The 25,230-nt window shown below is 33.5% G+C and overlaps 1 protein-coding gene across 2 annotated transcripts in view; it reads left to right on the top strand.

Annotated features, from left to right (window-relative positions):
- LOC127701135 (5-oxoprolinase-like) overlaps nt 1-25,230 on the top strand; it is a 144,747-nt gene that overhangs the window by 38,684 nt on the left and 80,833 nt on the right. For both annotated transcript variants that reach the window (XM_052204928.1, XM_052204927.1), the window contains exons 18-23: nt 3,589-3,727; nt 6,112-6,224; nt 9,879-9,942; nt 10,318-10,418; nt 13,459-13,495; nt 24,592-24,702. In XM_052204928.1, coding sequence (XP_052060888.1) covers nt 3,589-3,727; nt 6,112-6,224; nt 9,879-9,942; nt 10,318-10,418; nt 13,459-13,495; nt 24,592-24,702 — 565 coding nt within the window. The remainder of the gene's footprint in view (nt 1-3,588; nt 3,728-6,111; nt 6,225-9,878; nt 9,943-10,317; nt 10,419-13,458; nt 13,496-24,591; nt 24,703-25,230) is intronic.

The raw sequence follows: 25,230 nt of genomic DNA, 5'->3' as shown, positions 1-25,230 counted from the left end.
CCCTGAGTCATGGTCTATTGACTTTGAAACTTTGCTTAGTTTACATGTATTAGTTTGTGATTAGGTCTAGTTTATGGTGAACCACTAGTGGAAGGTCAATGATATTTGGTATGCAGTTGTATTAGGATTGGCACATCTCATTACCATGGAGATTATTTGGCCCTGCTCCCTCAGTCATGGTCTATTGACTTTGAACTATGCTTAGTTTACAAGTATTAGTTTGTGATTAGGTCAGTTTATGGGGAACTACTAGTGGTAGGTCAATGATATTTGATATGCAGTTGTATAAGCATTGGCATATCTCATTTCCATGAAGATTATTTGGCCCCGCCCCCTCAGTCATGGTCTATTGACTTTGAATCTTTTGCTTAGTTTTCATGTAACAGTTTGTGATTAGGTCAGTTTAAGGGGAACGGTTAGTGGTAGGTCAATGATAATTGGTGTTCAGTTGTATAAACATTAGCACATCTAATTTCCATGGAGAATATTTGGTCCTTACCCCTCAGTCATGGTCTATTGACTTTGAAACTTTTGCTTAGTTTTCATGCATTAGTTTGTGATTAGGTCAGTTTAAGATGAACCACTTATGTTAAGTCAATGACATTTGGTATGCAGTTGTATTAGCATTGGCACATCTCATTTCCATGGAGATTATTTAGCCCTGTCCCCTGAGTCATGGTCTATTGACTTTGAAACTTTGCTTAGTTTACATGTATTAGTTTGTGATTAGGTCTAGTTTATGGTGAACCACTAGTGGTAGGTCAATGATATTTGGTATGCAGTTGTATTAGGATTGGCACATCTCATTACCATGGAGATTTTTTGACCCTGCCCCCTCAGTCATGGTCTATTGACTTTGAAATTATGCTTAGTTTACACGTATTAGTTTGTGATTAGGTCAGTTTATGGGGAACTACTTGTGGTAGGTCAATGATATTTAGTATGCAGTTGTATTAGGATTGGCATATCTCATTTCCATGGAGATTATTTGACCCCGCCCCCTCAGTCATGGTCTATTGACTTTGAAACTTTTGCTTAGTTTTCATGTAACAGTTTGTGATTAGGTCAGTTTAAGGGGAACGGTTAGTGGTAGGTCAATGATAATTGGTGAGCAGTTGTTTAAACATTAGCACATCTAATTTCCATGGAGAATATTTGGTCCTTACCCCTCAGTCATGGTCTATTGACTTTGAAACTTTTGCTTAGTTTTCATGCATTAGTTTGTGATTAGGTCAGTTTAAGATGAACCATCTAATGTTAAGTCAATGACATTTGGTATGCAGTTGTATTAGCATTGGCACATCTCATTTCCATGGAGATTATTTAGCCCTGTCCTCTCAGTCATGGTCTATTGACTTTGAAACTTTGCTTAGTTTACATGTATTAGTTTGTGATTAGGTCTAGTTTATGGTGAACCACTAGTGGAAGGTCAATGATATTTGGTATGCAGTTGTATTAGAATTGGCACATCTCATTACCATGGAGATTATTTGGCCCTGCTCCCTCAGTCATGGTCTATTGACTTTGAAACTATGCTTAGTTTACATGTATTAGTTTGTGATTAGGTCTAGTTTATGGTGAACCACTAGTGGTAGGTCAATGATATTTGGTATGCAGTTGTACTAGGATTGGCACATCTCATTACCATGGAGATTATTTGGCCCTGCCCCCTCAGTCATGGTCTATTGACTTTGAAATTATGCTTAGTTTACACGTATTAGTTTGTGATTAGGTCAGTTTATGAGGAACTACTTGTGTTAGGTCAATGATATTTGGTATGCAGTTGTATTAGGATTGGCATATCTCATTTCCATGGAGATTATTTGGCCCCGCCCCCTCAGTCATGGTCTATTGACTTTGAAACTTTTGCTTAGTTTTCATGTAACAGTTTGTGATTAGGTCAGTTTAAGGGAAACGGTTAGTGGTAGGTCAATGATAATTGGTGTGCAGTTGTATAAACATTAGCACATCTAATTTCCATGGAGAATATTTGGTCCTTACCCCTCAGTCATGGTCTATTGACTTTGAAACTTTTGCTTAGTTTTCATGCATTAGTTTGTGATTAGGTCAGTTTAAGATGAACCATCTAATGTTAAGTCAATGACATTTGGTATGCAGTTGTATTAGCATTGGCACATCTCATTTCCATGGAGATTATTTAGCCCTGTCCTCTCAGTCATGGTCTATTGACTTTGAAACTTTGCTTAGTTTACATGTATTAGTTTGTGATTAGGTCTAGTTTATGGTGAACCACTAGTGGTAGGTCAATGATATTTGGTATGCAGTTGTATTAGAATTGGCACATCTCATTACCATGGAGATTATTTGGCCCTGCTCCCTCAGTCATGGTCTATTGACTTTGAAACTATGCTTAGTTTACATGTATTAGTTTGTGATTAGGTCTAGTTTATGGTGAACCACTAGTGGTAGGTCAATGATATTTGGTATGCAGTTGTACTAGGATTGGCACATCTCATTACCATGGAGATTATTTGGCCCTGCCCCCTCAGTCATGGTCTATTGACTTTGAAATTATGCTTAGTTTACATGTATTAGTTTGTGATTAGGTCAGTTTATGAGGAACTACTTGTGGTAGGTCAATGATATTTGGTATGCAGTTGTATTAGGATTGGCATATCTCATTTCCATGGAGATTATTTGGCCCCGCCCCCTCAGTCATGGACTATTGACTTTGAAACTTTTGCTTAGTTTTCATGTAACAGTTTGTGATTAGGTCAGTTTAAGGGAAACGGTTAGTGGTAGGTCAATGATAATTGGTGTGCAGTTGTATAAACATTAGCACATCTAATTTCCATGGAGAATATTTGGTCCTTACCCCTCAGTCATGGTCTATTGACTTTGAAACTTTTGCTTAGTTTTCATGCATTAGTTTGTGATTAGGTCAGTTTAAGATGAACCACTAATGTTAAGTCAATGACATTTGGTATGCAAATGTATCAGCATCTGCAAGTTTCATTTTCATGATTATATAACCCCACCCTCTCATTATGATTCATTGACTTTGAAACTTTTACATAGTTTACAAGTTGTTTGTATTTAGGTTTGTTTAAAGGGAACACCTTATGAAAAGCCAATAGTATTTGGTATGCAGTTGTATTAGCATTGGCACATCTCATTTCCATGGAGATTGTTTAGCCCTGTACAGAGTTCTCGATAAGTGGTGGTCCTAGGGATTTGACCACCACATTTTTGGGAAGGACCAACACAATTTTGGTAAATTGCAATAGAAATGATAGTGAGGACCTGCATATTTTCTTCAAGTACCACCAGGCAAAAAAAGATTTCGAGAACTCTGCTGTACCTTCAGTCATGGTTCATTGACTTTGAATATTTGCATAACTTACATGTTAAAGTATTGTTATTTTAATTTCAACATTTGCATTATCAAAATAACAAATAGGCGAGATATATCTCTGTGTTAGCAGTTTATTTAGAAATTAAATTTGTGGTTTGCCTTTACCCACAGAAATTAATATCCCATGAATAATAATGAAAGCAACAGACAGGATGATAAAAGAAAAATTCATTTAGTGACACATATACATGATGATGAGCTTTATTTTTAAGGTACAACACAGAGTTTGGATTTACTTTACCAGACCGACCAATCATTGTAGATGATATTAGAATTAGAGGTGTTGGTAAAGCTGTGCATGAAACCGAACAGCTGATAGAAAAGGCTGATGGTCCTCCAAACCATGAAACAGTAAGATTTAAGTATTGGTTTTATGTAGTGATTACAGTCCCTCTGCTGAATATTTGCTTTCTTTTAACTTTTAAACTGTAAAAGAAAGGTGTATGTTGGAAAAAGGAATGGATAGTAATCAATAATTTCATGAAAATCAATTAGATCACATCTAATGAGAACTTTTTTTGTACATAAATTAGGCCATTAGTTAATCGCGTTTGAATTGTTTTACATTTTTCATTTCGGGGCCTTTTATAGCTGACTATTCGGTGTGGGCTTTGCTCATTGTTGAAGGCCGTACTGTGACCTATAGTTGTTAATTTTTGTGTCATTTGGTCTCTTGTGGAGAGTTGTCTCATTGGCAATCATACCACATCTTCTTATTTTTATATTGCATTGCTATTCTTTAAGTGGACAGTCTTCATTAATGAGATACAGTACTCATTAACATGTGGCAAGTTTATGATATTCCCTGGCATTGACTTAAAAAGTGCTCTTGATGTTCATTGATAACATCTACACTTGTCTATAAGTAGGTATGTAAATTGAAATTTCTCATTTAACTATATATTTCATTACATTCCATTGGTTTCATTGCCATTTTTTAACAGCTGACAGATAAATTAATACTGTAAATTCAGAAATTATTGCATGTATATATCATTGTAATTTTATAAGAATGGACAAAATGCAAGATTAATTTTTGCAATTTCAGGAAAATCTGTATACAGATATATGTATCAGATACCAACATGCAAGTTCTTATTATTGTGACACTCACCCAGCCTCATTATTCACATTAATAAAAACCTCACAATAATTTCTGAATTTACAGTATTCATATATTTTTTTTGTCTGTACTGAGACGAAATGCGAGACATAGGGATTATTATCCAGTTGAGGTGGTGTGAACTATTTGTTTAAAGCTTTAAAGAAGGTAGAATACATTGATGCTTAATACCTTGTATGCAGATGCATTATGTTATGAAGTTTGTGTCTGTGGTATGTCCATTGTTCTTGACCTAATTTCATGGTTCAGTGACTGCTTGAAAAAATTATACAGATTTTTGACATGTGAAATATTCATTTATTATGAGTAATAGGATCCTTGTAAGGTCTAAATGTCCGTTAGATAGGGTTCACCTGACCTCAAACTCATTCCCTGGATCAGTGATCAAGGTTAAGTTTTTGTGGTCAAGACCATGTCTCAGATACCATAAGCAATAGGTCAACTATATTTGGTGTATGGAATAATTGTAAGGTGTACAAGTCTGTCTATCAGGTTTCATCTGATCTTGACCTCATTTTCATGGTTCATTGGTCAATGTTCAATTTTCATATTGTCATAATTGGGTCTGTTTCTCAGATACTATAAGCAATAAACTAACTATATTTATGCATGATGTGATTGTAAGGTATACATGTCTGTCTGGCTGGGTACTTCTGATATTGACCTCATTTACCTGGATCATTGATAATGTAAAGTTTATGTGATTCTTGTAGCAATACTTTCATATTACAGACTTCAATGATAATTCAGTTATAATAAGTAAAGCAAGGGAGACATTTCGGCATGTGCACTCTTGTATTAACTATCTGTGAAAACACAAGTTGCATACATTCTCATCAGGCAGAATTCGAAATGTTATATGTGATGAAAATTACTCTTGGTGTTTTTTTATGAACCTGCCACTAAGTGGCGGGAGCATACTGTGTTACCCATGTCGTTCATTCAACCATTCTGTCCTGCTGCAATCAAGCAGATGCCCAGACTTTTTTTTTCATAATTTCTGCAGATATTAATGCAAGTGTTTGTACATTTTACAATTTTTTTTTTTATCCGTTGGCACTTCATTGAACCTGGCATATTTCCAGATTAAAGTATTACCACAACATTTCCAATGTATAATGAATTGAAATTTTTAGTCAACGGCATACAAATTTTACTCAAATTGGGGATTTTTGTTGACACATTGTTGTTTTAGTTTTGAAAAATTCAAAAGTACTAAGGCTAAATGCAATATTTTGTATGTAGACTACAGATATAAAGTTTTGTGTGCTGTCTAATTGATGTATTCCTCACACCACCTTTCAAATATGATAATGAAAATAATTAGGGTAAGAAAGCCAAACAGGTTATATACAGATAAATACAGAAATATTAATTTTTACCACTACATGAAGTGAGGTACTGGTATAACATTTCATGCTGGAGACAGTTTTAGAATGTCAGCCATAAATGATTTTTTTATAAAAAGAAGATCTGAATAAAGAGAACAAAAAAAATATGAACAGAAGTAGATTTAAAAAAAAATGAAATGGATGAGACCAGTTAAAATCAAATAGAGAAATAGAATTTATTTGATGACAATACTTTGATAATGTTTGTATTTTTGTTTTAGATAACACAATGTTACTTTGAGGGAGGATTTCAGGATACACATGTTTATATATTATCAGATCTGAGAGCAGGTCATGTAATTCCAGGTCCAGCTATCATCATGAATGATACAAGGTATACATTTAAATAATGGAATATCAACCATTCTTAAAGACATGCTAAATATTTTCAAAGCAGAAGTTTTGTGAATGATTTTTAAAATTACAGAAAAGCCACAAAAACAACACTTTGCTCTTCAAAAACACCAATACTTCTTTCAAACACAAAAGAAAGAAAAGAAAACAAGGAAAAGGGAAGTAAATTGTAAACAATTTTAGATATGGTAATGTTAATCATAAAAGTTCATCGTAGAGACCAGAAAATGAATATTTGAATGCATCAAATGTTAATGGATAGAATAAAAAAAAATTGTATTATTGTATGTCTTGTTTATGCTTCATTCTTCCATTTTCTGTGTAATTTAGCAAAATGTTGATTGTCCGATCTGTAGCACTATGGGTTTGGATAATCTTCTAGAAGGTATCTAACGTAAGGGTACCCAAATTACCTATTTTGACAGTTTTTCCACCTACATTTATTTATGATCCAGAAAAAAGTTTCCATTCTGTATTTATTTTGTAGATGTATCCTTATTGTCCCCCACGCAACAAGATGCGGGGGACATAGAAAATACGGGGCTTCGTTCGTCCATACAGTCTTGTTAGCGCTTTCACGTGTACAGTTCTTGCCAGATTTTTATGATACTTATATCATAAGTTTAAATCAGCAATGTCTTGGACGAGTTCTCAAATCAGTGCCGATCAATTACTTTTAAAAGAGTTATGCCCCTTGGAAACATTAATTATATGGAAAATTGCATCGTTAGCACTCTCGTGTGCACAATTCTTGCCAGATTTTTATGAAACTTATATCAGAGGTTTATATTAGCAATGTCTTTGACGAGTTAGAAAATCAGTGTGAATCTATTATTTTTAAAAGAGTTATGCCCTTAGAAACATTACATATATGGAAAATTGCAACATTAGCGCTCTCATGTGTACAATTCTCGCCAGATTTTTATGAAACTTATATCATAGGTTTATATTAGCAATGTCTTGGATGAGTTTGAAAATCTGTGCCAATCAAATTTTTTAAAAAGAGTTATGCCCCTTGGAAACATTAATTATATGGAAAATTGCATCGTTTGCGATCTCATGTGTACAATTCTTGCCAGATTTTTATGAAACTTATATCATAGGTAAATATCAGCAATGTCTTGTACGAGTTCGAAAATCAGTGGCGATCAAGTATTTTATTAGAACAGAAATCGCATTGCATTTACTCTGAAGCCTTCTTTCTCGAAGATATTTATTAATTGTTTTAAAGAACAAAAAAAAGAAGTGTTTTTTTTTAGTTATTGCCGTTGTACCTTGGATAGATAAAATATGTGCAATGCAGGGGTACATTGGAACTCTGTTATTTTATTTACTATATAGTTCCACCAATTTAATTTTGAATCCATATTGAATCATAGAAAAATGGGTTTGCATCGACCTCCAAACAATCCATGATTTTGTAATGAGGAGTACCCAAATTGCATCCATGCTTAAATTCACATCCGTAAAATTAGATAATTGATGTTTTGTGTTATTTCTCCAAATACTTAAAACAATTTGACATTGTTCCATGCTTATTATTCATGTTTTAAGAAATTGATGCCTGTAACATATTTTATTTGCTCATTTTTAAAAGTTGACTTTTTATGGATGTCTCATGACAACGTTTTCATAGATTTTACATTTTCCAGAGAATACTTCATCTGTTGAAATATACTGTGAACGTTTTGTGTATTTTAAAATATATTTAGCCATGTTGAAAGACGTGCATAATGCAGGGCTCACACTTCTTCAAAATCATAGGGAGAATTGACTTCTTTTTTTGAAACTGGTAGGGAGAAGTGGTGGGATTTGAAAGAGAAGTGCTCGTTTGCTCGCTGCACTACAATGTTTGGTTTTTACTATGATATAAAGGGCCATATGTATCCTTTTTTTTGTATAGGTGTTCAATTCATACCTGAGTCAATTTAAGTAACAGTTGTTTCAGTTTATGTCTTAAATAGTCATTTATAGTTGCACAATTAGTCCTCTGGTCAGAATCTACCAACTAAATATCTAGCACTACAAAGAACTTTTTTATATTAAAAAGGAAAAGAAAGTATCATATATCAATTAAAAAGCAATTAAAAAACTATGCTGTTTATCATCTTAATGAAACTCATTGTTTCTCATTAAAAAGATATATAAGTTTAACCAAGTTAAGCAACTTTAATCAATAAATTGAAACAATGCATTTACATGGAAATATATATATTTAGCAAGGAGATCTAACAAAATGTCTGTTAAGACGTGTGCAATGCGTAATTTTCACTTTTGAGGTCATTATTCTTTTGTCCGCTGTTCAATTCAGGCGTCTGTAGTTATTATAGTAAGAATACGGATTTCAGTCATAGCTGGTCCGCTTCCGATGAATCCCGCCTCCGATCCGTGGTTTGTACAGATATTTCAATGGCGGACGAAAAAAATTTACGAAAAATAAACAATGTTTGACAAGCGATTCGGAAAGGAATATGAAGCTTTTAATGCAATGAATGGACCAAGCATTAACTAAAGGCAATTTTGATCACTTTCTAATGAAGTAACAAACTTATTTTGCCGAAAATCAGAATGTTTTTGATATACGATCTCGAGTAACAAGTACCGGAAGTGAAAGAAAATACTTCATAAAAGTTGTTTCTCTGAAATAACATACGACCAATCTGTAAAGTAAATACTTTCACATCTTTTCTAAAGAAATAAATCGTTTATGTCTTTGAATTTCTTCACTTTTAAATGAAAAATATGCTGTTTCATTGACTTGGTAAAAAGGGGAAATTGCCGATGACGAAAGCGACTGCAAGTGACTATAAACGTATTTACACTATTGGTATTTAGCTATATTTTGCCTCCGAATGACCTTAGATCTACTCAGAATCACCTTTTGAGGTCAGGCAACAATCACTTTTTAATTGTGACGTCAAATGTTTTGAATTATGATGTCAAAGTTTACGGGAACCTGTGTGATTTTACGTAATGGCGGACAAATTTGCATACAAGTGTAAATACGTCTATTGGGAACACCAGGGCGACTAGATATCACTTTTGACGGTCGGGCAAAGCCAAGTGGCGGACGGGAAAGCGACTTTTTCGCCCCAGTCGCCTGCTAGAGTGAGCCCTGTAATGTCAAATCATAAAAATGCAAATTGTTTAGTCTCTAAGAAAACTTGTGAGATTTCTGTTGCTTCTTTTGCTAAATAGGTGCCATTTGGGTACTGTGACATTACAGTTCTAGGAAGGTATCTGTACTGCTCTAATCCTACCTACCTGGAGTAGTTCTGAAGTATGTCAGAAAACAAATGTCAACACACAGTTGACATTGATTGTGTTATTTAGGTGGCCATCAAATCTTTGGCATAAGGTATTCCCAGTTTGTCAAGTATATAGTTTTTATGCATTGAATGCAGTAAATTACGTTTTGGTGTAGTAAATGTGATTGATTCCCTTTTTGTATCCAGATAGCAATTAAAGTGATGGTGTTGGTCATCATTGTTTTCCTGTATTTAGTGAATCATCACTTAGTATTCATTTAGTAAGAGTGTTTGATATTTTTGCCAAATAAAGTTCAATATGTAGGCCAATAACATAAATAGTACCCCTTAATTTTAATTAACAGTGCTATTTTATTTCCTTTAAGCACTATTCTAGTTGAACCATGTTGTCAAGCAGTGATCACTAAACATGGAAATATCAAAATCACGGTATGTATTGCATTGTACTGGTATTTTTACATAGCTATCCAAGATTCTATCAGTGGCAGTGTCGTTGTCGGTAGCGTCCACATTTAGATTCAGTCTAAAGTTTTTTTTAGACAAACTCCTGTTTTGTTGACATTTTGTCAGCTGGTGACAGATGATATGAATACACTTTACAAAGAATTGTGGGATATTCCTCAATAAGACAAGTTTCAAAGAGAATTTTTTAACATTTTCTACCTTTATTTTTTGTTTTGCAATAAATATTAGCTAGGGAATTTTTGCCTAAAGTGGTAATATCTTAGAACCAGAAAATAAATCTTACATGTCCTAATTCTGTAAAGAAGTTGACTTTTATAATCATTATTACTGCATATATAGGTAGGAACTGGAACAGTCCAGAAGGTTGGAACAGATTTAGATGCTATCCAGCTATCTATATTCTCACATAGATTCATGAGCATAGCTGAACAAATGGGCAGGTAATATTTTTTTTTTGTAATTTTGTAAGCAATATTAAAATCAATATATAAAGCAGTACACTAGTGACTAGTGTTTCCAAAATTTTTTATAATTTCAGTTTTCTGTCTTTCACATATGCTCAGTAATCCTTTCTGGTGTTTATCCTGTTGCTATTATAACAGATGACATTGACAAAAGACAAAAATGGAAATCTATCAATTAATTTTAATTGGCCTTATAAAATGAATTGAAAAATGTTTATTCAATCATTATTGGCCCGTCTTATGATGTTTATATATCCCAACTTGATCGTTTTGTGTCTGCAGTGACGTTAAAGATTTCAATGAACGTAATCTATGTATCATGAGTAAATTATTAATTTAAGCCTGGGAATAGAATACTGACACTCAATATATTATGTCCGAGATTAAGCTGACAGTACTTTACCAATTTTCAAATTTTCATAATTGGATAAGGAAGAGTCAAATCCAGATAACTAACAAAAAACTTTGGGAATAGTATGAACTCCAAAAGGAACGAGACCATGTGCATCGACAGGTTAAGTGTCTCCAGCTATGCCTGTATCACCCGCTATGAGAATTCACACTCAGTCAAAATATCACAATCTGGAAATAGGATACAAGTCAGGGATTTTGTTTCGACAAAATGCTTAAAACCTCTACTAAATTCTTTTAAAGGTTTGGTTTGGAAGTTGGCTGCACTTGTAGAATTCTTATTATATACAGGATATCACATCCTAATTTTATAAGGTGATGTTGTTTATAGAGCTTGTAAACTAAGATATGACCCATGTAAACTTATCGATCCTTAAATAAACTTATTCTAAAAGGTTATCAATTTAACACTGTAATAAGATCTTTGAATATTGTTTTTATTGATACAGACATTGATTTTAGGGAGTGGCTATTTGTCTGGCCATGGCAATGCGCATGTCACTTTATGTGTGTGCGGAAGTGCGTGTCATATTATCTTCAGCGGAACCAGGGGGTCGCGTGTAATCCGATCACTGATTTACAATTTTGAGATCATGGCTGAAAACAGCGATATCAATAATTGTGATAAATTTTCCAGTTTCAGAATTTGACAAGCGAAAACGATAGTAAGAACTTCAAAGAAAGATCTAATTTTATAAAAGGGACTCAAAAATAACAGAAATCACAAGGAAAAGTGGGATATAAAAGGTGTGGATGTGGGATATAGGTTGTAAAAAGTGGGGATATGGAATATAGGGGACAACAAAGGCGGGATCTGGGGAAAAAGAAAATAGAGGGATTTGGAAAAAGGAATACCATGCGTCACCCCGACCCCCTCACATAGTGTATTTCTCACGGTTAGAACAATAAATGCAAATAAAAAGAAAAATCCCACCTGGGATTCCTAATAAGATTTTTACAGTGTTGTTTACTTTTTGGGGAAAACATTATAGAAACATCTACCACCTCTCACTCAAAATATGGATAAATTTATGTTAAGGGGGTCTATAATTCTGTTTGACAGCTTCAGACATAACAATTTTGTATCTTTTTCAACTAGACCAAATCCTTACGTTAACTTAAAATGCATGAGTCAATCACGACCCAAGTTTGTTTTACAAGTAATTTCTTCCCTTTTCTTACAATGTGAAGCCATAGATAAAGAAATAAATATGGAATATGTATGAAAAAAAATTCAAATTATATACGTTGTCCACATTGGACTATAATTATATGAAGAAAACAACAATTTCAATTACCAGTAACAAGATTGGGGCCTAACAATTAAAGATTGCAAAACATTGCTTTTTAAATGTCCATATATATAATTTGCGACCCCCTGGTGCTGATGAAGATAATATTACATGCACACGCACACACAAATAGTGACATATGCGCATTGTATTGGCCGGACAAATAGTCCTGGTACTATTCGTCCGGCTAGCCGGACAAATAGCAACTGCCTTGATTTTATTATCAATAAATTAAAACATAATTAAATATCATTGCTATACAGCTATGAAAATTTACAGTCCTACATTCTGTCAATACTTGTATTTTGGCAATGCACTAGATCATGCATTGTACTGATTGATATTTTAGTCTTGAATGCATAATTTTTTATTAGTTTTTGGCTTTGAACTAGCTTTCATTACAGTTATTGTCCTTTAATGATTTTTTTACAATTTTTTTGCATTTTTGCCTATTATCTTGAAAACAATAATATATAGATAAAACTTTAAACAGCAAAAATGATCAACAAAACAAGATTTGGAAAGAAGTCAACAAGGCTGAAATTGTCAGTTGACTCTTTATAGGAGTAATTGACCTCAGTAGACAAATTTTACCTATGTTTTTGCATTATGGCTTATTTTTTTTTAAAACTATAATAGATAGAGAGAAACTTTAAATAGCAAAAATAATCCACAAGACAAGATTTACAAATAAAAGTCAATATTGCCAAAATCTTTGGTAGACTTTTTATACAAGTTTAATACTGACATTTTTTGCCAATTGTTGGAATTTTTGCCTATTATCTTGAAAAATATAATAGATAGACAATAACTTTAAACTAAAATTGAGCAGTAGGACAAGATGCACAATTTTGTTAGCGTGGCCAAATATGTCTGTCAACTCTTTATAGGCCTTATTGCCCTTAAATGATGATTTGTATTTGATTCGATCATTTTTTTATTCGAGCGTCACTGATGAGTCTTTTGTAGACGAAACACGTGTCTGGCGTAAATATAAAATTTCAATCCTGGTATCTATGATGAGTTTATTTACACATGTTTTCATTTTTGGTGAAAACCTTGGTGTATAAAGAAAAACTGTAAACAGTCAAAATGATCAGCAAGACAAGATCTACAAATAGGTTAACAAAGCCTAAATTGTCAGTCGACTCCTTGAAGGAGTTATTGCCATCTACAATTTTGGAGAGTGGTCATTGTTGAAGATTCATATAGATCCAGTTGAGAGACACAGGATCTTTAGACCCTCTAGTTCATATTATTTACATTTGGAAGGTATTTCATTCTATCAAATTTAACACTTTCTCGGTTTGCAGAGTTTTACAGAGAACTTCTATATCTACAAATATTAAGGTAAGTATTTTTACTGTTTTTTCTATGTGGACCTTGTCTCTAGACATACTATATACCAATGTAATTGTATGCCTCCTATTGGTGTCACACCACCAATTTACCCACTAACATTAAGAACATATGTAACAGCATGGACAATAGAAAAAAAAAAGCCAATGAACACCTCTATCATCTGACTTATTTTTCATGTGTTCCATGATTCTGTGTTGATTGTTTATCAAGGTCACAATCAGTAAACTTCAGCACAAAAGCTTGAGAAAGTTAATTAGCAGCAAAAGTTTCGATCAACACTCAATGAATGAAATATTTTTTGTCAATTAAATTATGTTAGAGATTCTTAATAAATATAAAAAAACATACACAGAGGACTTAGTTTGAATATATGCATGCATTGGTTCAATAATTTCCTTGACATTATAGGTTGCAATTCTGTAAATATAGACAATTCAATTTCCCATAGGAACTCCTTTTATGGCTAAAACTACCACTTTTATTATGAAGTTTCATAAAAAATTATATCCTAGAATGGAAAGCTCATATGCACCACTATTTTTTTCAAAGGTCAAAATATAGGGCTGTGCGGCATATTTTCAACATTTATATGCCCCGAACTTCTACTAAAATTCTGTACTACCCCTCCCTTCACTTTGGGTCTTCCACAGATTTCAATTTGGCCGCTATTCATGTGTACTTATACTGGTCACATTCCCACATTATGTCTCTACGAGATGAAACATAGAGATCATATCTGGGAACCAGTACGTTAACAAAACAAAATATCTATGAATATTATATATCTCCCCAAAAGAGGCGTATTTTGTGAAACAGCTGTATTTACAAAGTGCAAACTATACTAACATTTATTTGAATAGAAAAAATCTTGAAAAATACTTTTTCTCACAACAATACTTATTTATCAGAATCATAGCCTAAAAGAAATCACTGCATATATGCTCTAACTTTTCTTTTACAGTACATTTTATACCCCTAACGGGCCCACCCCTGTTTCAATTTTTAAAGAATTTGAAAACAAGACTTTAATTAATGTCAGCTTACCCTGTGTGCATATTTTGTGACATGAAATGCCTAGAACCTGTATGAAATTATTCTGATAACAAATTGAAAACATTTCAGAATACTATAAATGTAAAGATTTAGTAGTTAATCATTACAACATTCAAGATTATATAAAGTATCCAATCCTGCCTCTGTCTCCAGTCCACATCTCACTGTGTGCCTATTTATCTAAAAAAGTTCACAATTTCTGCCTCAAATGGTCAGTTTAGAAATCTTGTCACAATGATATTATCTGTTACCATTTACCTAACATAATTTGGCTAATATATCACTAGAAGTGTTTAACAAAGCCATATTTGCCAAAATTGTATGTATGAACTAACCAGTGATATATGAATTCACTAAAAGTTTTATATAACTGAGTAATGGAATCTGTTTTTTGCATAAATTCAAAGCACAGTTATTGTTTTCTATACAAAATACCTTTAATCAAAGAATCAAGTTTCAGGCAAAAACATAACAAACAAATAATTAATGTGGAAATAACGGCCACAGTTCACTTTGAATGACGAGGTCTGACATGATAACAGAATGCCGACATGGTTGATTTAACTGACAAATCTGTGCACCATTGGTAGCAATGGATGCTCAAGTTCCTCAAGGTTTATCCTAAAGAGAACGAGGGTTATGATCCCCAAATACGTCGGGTCTTATTCGCATCACCCCCTGGTTTCAGGGGAGTAAAGATTAACAGTTTCTATATCATAAAACTCTATATGCACGCTGAATACATAGTCCATACTATGTATCATAAAACAGTCAAGCTCGAACTGGTACCAATTCAGAACCGGCCACTCAGGGTAGACATGAGATGGTCTCAACAGAACTTCCTGCGGTACCGCAGGAAAGTAAAAACCTAATATGATCCGACGTACAATTACGGGAAACGATCATAAACCCTTAATCTTGCCAGATCCCGACATCCTTTTTGACTGTGACGAATGATTTTATTACAAAATAATGGACAATTAGAATCAAGTAATCAAGATAAATGCTGATCTTTATCCAAATAAAGTCAAAAGTTAAATGCATTCCAGGCGAAGAACTAATAGCAGGTATTGATAATTCTATTTTCACACTGCTGGTGTCTGAATATGTGGATAAAAGTGGTAGCCATTCATGAAAATTAGCATTAACATATATAGTTCTCGAACGTATGATTCAGCAAGCAAATCCATCGGCTTGTTTGTCTCCTCTTTTTTGTCCAAAATGTTATAGATCCGGCCTATTCTGGTCATTCTGAAAAGATAAATAAAACAGCAGCAGACAAAAGAATTGTTATTAGATGGAAGATTGCAGGGAGAGGTGGGTGGGTTTTTGAAACTTTTACATATCTACAAGAGTGGCTAGTTCAATGTAATGCTGAAGAGTCATGTGACGTTGATTATCAGGAAACGAGAACCGGATCCGAATGACGCAGTAATCATTTCTCTTTCATTAAATTGGTTTATCTTATAAATGAGATAAACCGTATTAATCAAAGAATCAAGTTTCAGGCAAAAACATAACAAACAAATAATTAATGTGGAAATAACGGCCACAGTTCACTTTGAATGACGAGGTCTGACATGATAACAGAATGCCGACATGGTTGATTTAACTGACAAATCTGTGCACCATTGGTAGCAATGGATGCTCAAGTTCCTCAAGGTTTATCCTAAAGAGAACGAGGGTTATGATCCCCAAATACGTCGGGTCTTATTCGCATCACCCCCTGGTTTCAGGGGAGTAAAGATTAACAGTTTCTATATCATAAAACTCTATATGCACGCTGAATACATAGTCCATACTATGTATCATAAAACAGTCAAGCTCGAACTGGTACCAATTCAGAACCGGCCACTCAGGGTAGACATGAGATGGTCTCAACAGAACTTCCTGCGGTACCGCAGGAAAGTAAAAACCTAATATGATCCGACGTACAATTACGGGAAACGATCATAACCCCTTAATCTTGCCACTTGAGTGTGTCTATACACACTCATCAGAATCCCCCCCCCCCCCCCCCCCTTTCCACAACCTAAAAGTCCATTTTAGTGAACTAGCTAAGAAGGCATTACTCTTTGTTAATACGTTTGAAACTTGGACAATAATATTTTTCCTTTTGTAATAGCTTTGTTATAATGGGGCTGTTATCCTTCCATGATATCCCCTCAGCAAAATTTGTTTTGGACGATATCACTTCTCTTGTTGTATTATCCATGTTATATATATATTTAATATCATCATAAAAACGCAATATTTTAGCAGTAATACATCCACTGATAAACCGATCATGAATTATCAATAGGTTTACTAAAAGAGTTATCTCGCCTTAACCGGCTTAGTTGAACAAATTTATTCTAAAACACATATGTTTGGTACTTGTTAAAATATTTTTAATAATGCGATAAATCAGGAAGTTTTCTTCATAGAGATAAACAGTCTTATCAATAACATTGAACATCTGTCTACAAATTCGGAGATTTGGGTAACAACTAGACTGATTGTTCGCTGCAAAAGTACAATCCAAGATGGTGGTATAATACCATGAATCTACCTAATTGCTTTGTTAATCTGCAATATGCACTATTAGTTTTGCAAATCTATGTTCCTCTACAAAGTTTACGAAAATGCATTACCTGTATATATAATTCATGCTATTCTAGGCACCCCTTCGAAGTCGTGTACATTTGTATATATTTAATTTTTATTTTCAACAAGTATCGTGGCCAATATTTTAAAACCATGGGTGTATAACGTACACTTTAAAAATTAATTTATTCGTATCAATCAATATATAGAAAGTACCACACTTCCTGTACTAAATCGGCAACCACATGCATTCCTACTAGTACTTAAAATTCGGATACAGCTAAGCAGTCCGTGCAGCTTTTTGGAAAGTTCAAACTTGAATAGTTTTACGTCGAATATATTTTGTGACCTAAAAGAACTAGGTGCTAGAGTGAAATTCCATGTATTACTCTAAGTAAATGTTCCTTTTAATAGAAGGAAATAGATCAAGAGTATTTGAAATAAATTTAAAAATTCATTGAGGCTCCCATCTGGATAATATACGTGTTTGTCTGTAAAAGTCCGTAACTTATATACCACATATTTGTTTTGTTTCTAAAAATAGTTGTGGGAAAGCCCATAGTTCGTGCTGACATGTAAAAGAAATGTGATAGTAAAATACAAAGGTATCCTCAATGTTCACATATCCGTGTAAGATGATGATGACAATCAAAAATATTATAAACAATACATGTATATATACAATAACATTATCGCACTTCAAAGAAAAGAGGATATTGTGTACCATGCTCTGTCTGCTGCTTCGTGAGTTTATAAAGTAATTTAATAATTGTGTCAAAAGTGCACATAATTCCCTTATTTGCTCTAAGTTGACTTGTTGATAAATTAATTGACCTGTCCATAGTTGCCTATTAACTACTGGTTTGAAGAAGACGTAGTTTATCTTCGTGAACTGATTAAAGTGTGAATTTTTGCAAGGTATATTCTGATCGTATTAAATTCATTCGTAGCATGTTATGCTGTTGTTCTGGAAGTCCAGTGTCTGTTGTGTATATATATACTATCAAGAACAACGGTAAATGAGTTTTAGTGAGCTATCTGAATAATAATAATTACCAATAGTAATAACATATCATATATGTTGAGGTCTTTTTTGAAAATATCAACGCAGCTTTGCTTGTATAACTATATTTGCTTGTATAACTATATTAACTCTATTTGCGTAAGTAAGAAAATTTAGGGTCGGGCATGATACATGTATGTATGATTCAACAACGTTAACATGAGCTCTGTAGATCTCTCAACTGACTTGATATTTAATATAAAAATCAAATATCAAATTATTAGCATATTATACAACAAGAACACATGCATATAAATGTAAATAGCTAGGCAAACATGCATAAATAAAAGCAAGCAAGCTAACAAGAAAAGAAACGCAAATTGAAAAGTATATATATATATATACATGTAACTGAGTAACTCACTCTTGTAAAAAAGAATTGGTATGATTGCCAATGAGACAACTCTTCACAGTAGACCAAATGGCAAAGAAATCAATAACAATAAGTCATCGTACTGCCTTCAACAATGAGCAGGGCCCATACCGCATTAATAACAATAAGTCATTTTACTGCCTTCAACAATGAGCAGAGCCCATGCCGCATAAATAACAATAAGTCATTTTACTGCCTTCAACAATGAGCAGGGCCCATACCGCATTAATAACAATAAGTCATTGTACTGTCTTCGACAATGAGCAGAGCCCATACCGCATTAGTGAGTAATTAAAAAAAACCCAAAAGAAAAATGTTAAATAAGTCAAACGAGAAAACTGTAGGCATAAATTATGTACATTTTATTTATAGTAATGCCGATTTAAGTGTATCAAACAGTATTAGGAAATATTTAAGACTGTTCAAAGAATTTGCACGTGTAAATACTTTAATCGAAGCCATCGACTCTGATTGGATTTATTCTAACGCTATAGCGTCATCCGCCACAAAATTTGTCATTTGTCTTCTAAATCTCATATAGTGTATTTCATTTACTACGGCAGCTGAACCATCTAACACATAGTGTATAATTGTGTATAATAAGTGGTATAATGTTATTAATAGATAAAGGTTGACGAATTTGCACTTATTGCCCTCGTGTGTATCTTGTGTGTATTAGCGCTAGGTGCGTCTTTCAAACGACTGCACGGTGATATAACATATTGTACATTAAAGCAGAGACATGTAAAACTTACATATTATGTCTCTGATTAAAGTCTCAGTGCGATCATATTGCTCATGTGAAATTCAAATTAAATATATGACATCAAATAATAATAATAAATAATCCTTTCAGTAATCTTATGTTTATCACTATCAGATTAATCTTATTCGTTATGAGATAAATATCAATTAGAATAATTATACGCCGCAAAACATCAACTTTTTTATAAATTCAACATACCAAGATTAATGTTTGACGAAATCTGCAAACCGCTGGAACCAGGTTATTAATTCTTTGAATCAGTGGTTCTCCTATTCTTTTGAATCGTGTTTTCCTTGTGCATGTTGTGCCGTGTGGAATTATAAATGGGGGCTCCTGGTGTGAAGATTTTGTTCTGCCATTAAATTGATCACCGGTCCATGAGCCACTGACAAATTGGAAGCTGTCCCTGTCATTGGTGCATTGTATAATTTTTATGGCGAAGATACATTAATTAAATTGTTCTATGATCTTTACACATCCATACATGTCGAAAGAAGCTGGAGGTGTTCCTCGTGTTGATGGCATCGGATCGTATGGTGACAGTTCGGTTTACCTTTTAATTTCGTCATTTGCTGGCCCTTGCAAATGAAAATCCTTTCTTGGAGAATTACCTTGTCTCTTCGATAGTTTCATATCAAAATATTGTAATATGACATGCGGATGTCAATGATTTTTTACGATTGCATTTTTGAAACTTTTACATATCTACAAGAGTGGCTAGTTCAATGTAATGCTGAAGAGTCATGTGACGTTGATTATCAGGAAACGAGAACCGGATCCGAATGACGCAGTAATCATTTCTCTTTCATTAAATTGGTTTATCTTATAAATGAGATAAACCGTATTATAATAATAAAATCATAGCCTTTACAGGCTAAATTAACTGTTTTATGACCCAGGGGCTAGGAATTTATCTCTGTTTTTTGCCCTTGGGGCCTCAAATTTGAAAATAATTCTGCTGTTTCTGTGAATATGGAATACTTAGTATATTTTTAGGATAAAACACACTATTGTTAGTTTTATTGAGGTATTTTTGTCTCTCTAGTTTGTACATTTTTATGTCACGTTCACAAGAAAGCACATTCAGGTGTTACGGCTTATTTTTTGGTTTTCGACAGGACAAAAACACCCCAACAACAATATTTATCAATGATCTATAAGTTTCAGTGACTGCGAAGAGTAAATATAAGCATTGCTCAACAATTTAAATTACAAATGTGCATATATAATGAATTTACTTTGCATACAGGGCTTTAGGTAAACTATGCATATTGTAAACTGTGAATTTATGCTGAGTCATCATAGTAAAGGCCCCGGATTTTCTCAAACTTCATGAAATATTTATAAAACGTTAAATTTGAGTTAATTTCGATAAGACTTTGAAGATAAACCAGATTTGGTGAAATTCTACATGTTCTCTTTTTAACCCAATATAGGTTGCAATTCGGTAAATATAGACAATGCAATTTCCCATAGGAACTCCTTTTACGGCTAAAACTGTACCATTTTTACTATGAAGTTTCGTAAAAAATTATATCCTAGAATGGAAAGCTCATATGCACTACTATTTTTTTCAAAGGTCAAAATACAGGGCTTTGCGGCATATTTTCATCATTTATATGCCCCGAACTTCTAAGAGCTTAAACTTCAACTAAAATTCTGTACTACCCCTCCCTTCACTTTGGGTCTTCCACAGATTTCAATTTGGCCGCTATTCATGTGTACTTATACTGGTAACATTCCCACATTATGTCTCTACGAGATGAAACATAGAGATGATATCTGGGAACCAGTACATAAACAAAACAAAATATCTATGAATATTATGTATCTCCCAAAAAGAGGCGTGATTTGTGAAACAGCTGTATTTACAAAGTGCAACCTATAAATACTGGAATCTGGTTTCATGTGACTTTGGCAAATGAATTTACATGAGTGAAACTTTTTCTGATGGAGAAAAATATTTTGAGCATTTTGAACCCAAATTTACTTTGCATGAATTTGCACTTCTATTTTTGTCTCGCTTGACGGAGTCAAAAAGCTAGACATAGGTATGCTGTTTCCTGCGACGGCGGCGGCGTCAACATTGTATTAGTTTGTGATTATGTCTAGTTTGTGGTGAACCACAAGTTGTAGGTCAATCATATTTGGTATACAGTTGTATTAGCATTGGCACATCTCATTTCCATGGAGATTATTTGGCCCTGCCCCCTCAGTCATGGTCTATTGACTTTTAAACTTTTGCTTATTTTACATGTTTTAGTTTGTGATTAGGTCAGTTTATGAGGAACCATTAGTGGTAGGTCAATGATATTTGGTGTGCAGTTGTATAAGAATTGGCACATCTCATTGCCATGGAGATTATTTGGCTCAGCCCCCTTAGTCATGGTCTATTGACTTTGAAAATTTTGCTTAGTTAACATGTATTAGTTTGTGATTAGGTCAGTTCAAGGGGAACCATTAGTGGTAAGCCAATGTTAATTGGTATTCAGTCGTATAAGCATTAGCACATCTCATTTCAATGGGGAATATATGGCCCCATCCCCTCAGTCATGGCCTATTGACTTTGAAACTTTTGCTTAGTTTACATGTATTAGTTTGTGATAAGATCAGTTTAAGATGAACTGCTAATGTTAAGTCAATGATATTTGGTATGCAAATTTATTGGCATTTGTAAGAATGTTTCCATGGAGATTATATAGCTCCATCCCCTCTTCATGGTTCATTGACTTTGAAACTTTTACATAGTTTACAAGTTAATGTTTGTGTTTAGGTTTGTTTAAAGGGAACAACTTATAATAAGTCAATGATATTAGGTATGTAGTTGTATTAGCATTGGCGCATCTCATTTACATGGAAATGGTTTAAGCTGTGGTCACACCTTAACGGATAGCTCGAACGGACGCCGAACGGATGAAAAAAAAGTTTTCCGTTGACAAAATTTGTATCCGTTGGGAGTCCGTTGGTGTACTGACCATATAAAACAGATGCATAATGAATGGTTAACGGACACACACTGGATATGTAACGTTCGAGAAACGGAAACGTACTGGACAGAACGGATGTCGAAAGTACATCTAACAGACGAGTACCGCATAAAACGGACACCTAACGAAAGCGTACCGGATAAAATGGATGAACAAGAAAAGCGGGAAATTAAAGGCGGCAATATTAATACATGTAAATCACATAAACGTGACCTTAAGATAATTAAAAAGAAGGTTTATATTTGGAACATTTAAGTTCAGTCTAGCCTAAATAAGAGCTGTTTGATAGTGAAGACGTGCCCTTACTCAGCGATCCATTATGAATAATAAACATTCATGACATTCAAGAAATCTGACATACCAATAATTGGCATTTCTAACGCACAATTTTCAATTGGCATTTATTCGTTTAACATTCAGTACGTATCCGTTTTATCTGTTATCCTTCCGTTAATGTCCGTTTCACATACGTTTATCATCCGTTTATCATCCGTCTTATCCGTTATACGTTTGTTATACGTCTGGTAGTAGTCCGTTGGTGAATTGGTCTATTGGACCATCAACGGATGTATAACGGACAAGTAACGGATACAAAACGGAAACGAGTATCGTTAAAAACGGACGACTACCGGACGTTAAACGGACACTTTATCCGTTGGATGTCTGTTCGAAGTTTTGAACATGCTCAAAATTTTCCAATGGACAGAACAGACATCGATGGATAAAATGGAAGCTGAACGGACATGAAACGGATATTGACGGACGTCTAACAGATATGAATGGACTTCTAAAGGACATGAACAGATTGAAAAAAAGTTATCCGTTCGGCGTCTGTTCGTGCTATCTGGTAAGGTGTGACCGGGGCTTTAGCCATGTACCTCAGTCATGGTTCATTGACTTTGAATATTAGCCTAACTTGTTAAGTATTGCCATTTTAATTTCAACATTTGCATAATCAAAATTACAAAAAAGCGAGACATATCTCTGTGATAACAGTTTATTTTATTTTAGGGTAGATGTGCTAAATAGTATGCTAATTAAGATTTTCAGAAAACCAACATGCTATTTTTTAGTAGTAACAGTCTTTAAGAACATCATGTGTCATTACAAGACTATAAACATTGGTTAAAAATTTTTATGTAGAAAGTTGAAATATGTATGATTCAAGATATACATGATTTTTATGAAGTTAATCTTAAGGTAAAATATTTAGAGAGCTGTGAAAATTGAAAAAATTAGGTTGAATATATAAGGATTTTGGATTTGTGGTGTGACACCTCCCATAGTGTACCAAACCTTCAGGGATAACATTGTTTACTATTATTTATTCTGTAAAACATACTTCACCATCATTTTTTGACTATTTTTGTTATATCTTCAAAATTAACTGATTGGTTTAAACCCTAATTCAAATATTGAAATATGAGAAAATATATCCAGAAAATGGAACTTTTAAGGGATGGGTTGTGTATTATCTAATTATATATTCATGATTTTGTAAATAAAAAATCCAGAAATTTTACTGTGCATATTCTAAAGGCTTTGTCCTTTCAAAATACCATTTGCTAAAATTAAAAAAATAACAACATTACCTTTTGTATGACTTTACAATTGATATATGTTTTAAGAAATACATCTGTACAATTTCAATGACAGATCTGGAATTCAAATCTAGTAGGATTGTAAGTATAATTTTATTACACTTCACTTGCTTCATACTAACAGCCTTTCACTGGCAACAAGCTAAACTATTTTATCAGTTGTGCAATTTGTAAAGATGAATTCAAACAGCAATTTGGTAAAATATTTTTGTAATTGGTATTGTGAAAGGACAAAGCCTATATGCACATTTAATGACCAACTTATAGCAATAATAGCAAAATTCATCTATGGTCAACTTTGCCTAAGGAAATTTAAACCTTGGTTTCTTAATAAATTATAATAAAAAAATTAACAGGGAATTTAAGAGAAGTAAGTCATAAATCATGGCAGTACCAAAAAACTGACTATTTAGTTGATTATACCCTGGGGGAAAAACAATCCGCCAGCACTGGAGCTATATGGCAAAAATGGATCTATAATGAATATCCAAATTCATTTAAGGTCAACTTTGCCTGAGAGAGTAAAAGTCCAAATGCCATCAAATGATTAATAAATACCCTTTGTAGTGTACAATCTTAATTTATGAACTTGGATTCTTTAGTCCTCTAGTTTTATGTTATAAAAGATATAAACTTTAAAATTACCTAATTTCAGGAAAGGTTAGATTTTTCTTGTGCAATGTTTGGGCCAGATGGTGGACTTGTTGCCAATGCCCCACATATACCTGTGCATCTGGGTGCTATGCAGGAAACTGTGCAATATCAGGTCAGTAAATTGTAGGGAAGCATTGCATTTGCACCAATTTTTGAATAATGCAGTATTTCATTTGCGACAAAAATAAGTACTTCTTTTGAGCCAATTTACAGGTAAAATATTACAAAAACGTTTTAATATCAAAAGTATCCTGAATACCAGTCTCGTATAAGAAATGTTGTAGAGTCTTCGTATCCCCCCTGAACAGTATCCCCCCTGTGTTCACTTTTTCGAGGTGACAAAATGGACATAATTCATTCGCAGACAAATAGAGGAGGAAATACGTCTGTTATTTTTTTATACCTCACTTTTAGGATATCTAATATATTGAAAAACAGAAATAAATCGTATAGATGTACCCAAAAAAGTTGCAAGCAAGAATTAAAACAGATGTGAATAGCAAAGCCATTATAAAAACATTGAAACCAAGGTTTAGACCAGCAAATCGTACAATCTCAGCATTTAAGAAAAACTAAGCAGTGTTTAATATTGATTGATTTTGGTTGATTGATGAATGTTATTTGTGATGAATGTGTTATA

This window comes from Mytilus californianus, unplaced genomic scaffold, assembly GCF_021869535.1.
Source record: "Mytilus californianus isolate M0D057914Y unplaced genomic scaffold, xbMytCali1.0.p SCAF_5, whole genome shotgun sequence".
NCBI lineage: Eukaryota > Metazoa > Mollusca > Bivalvia > Mytilida > Mytilidae > Mytilus > Mytilus californianus.
The sequence above is the reverse complement of the archived record's forward strand: the minus strand, read 5'-3'. Positions and strand labels throughout refer to the sequence as shown.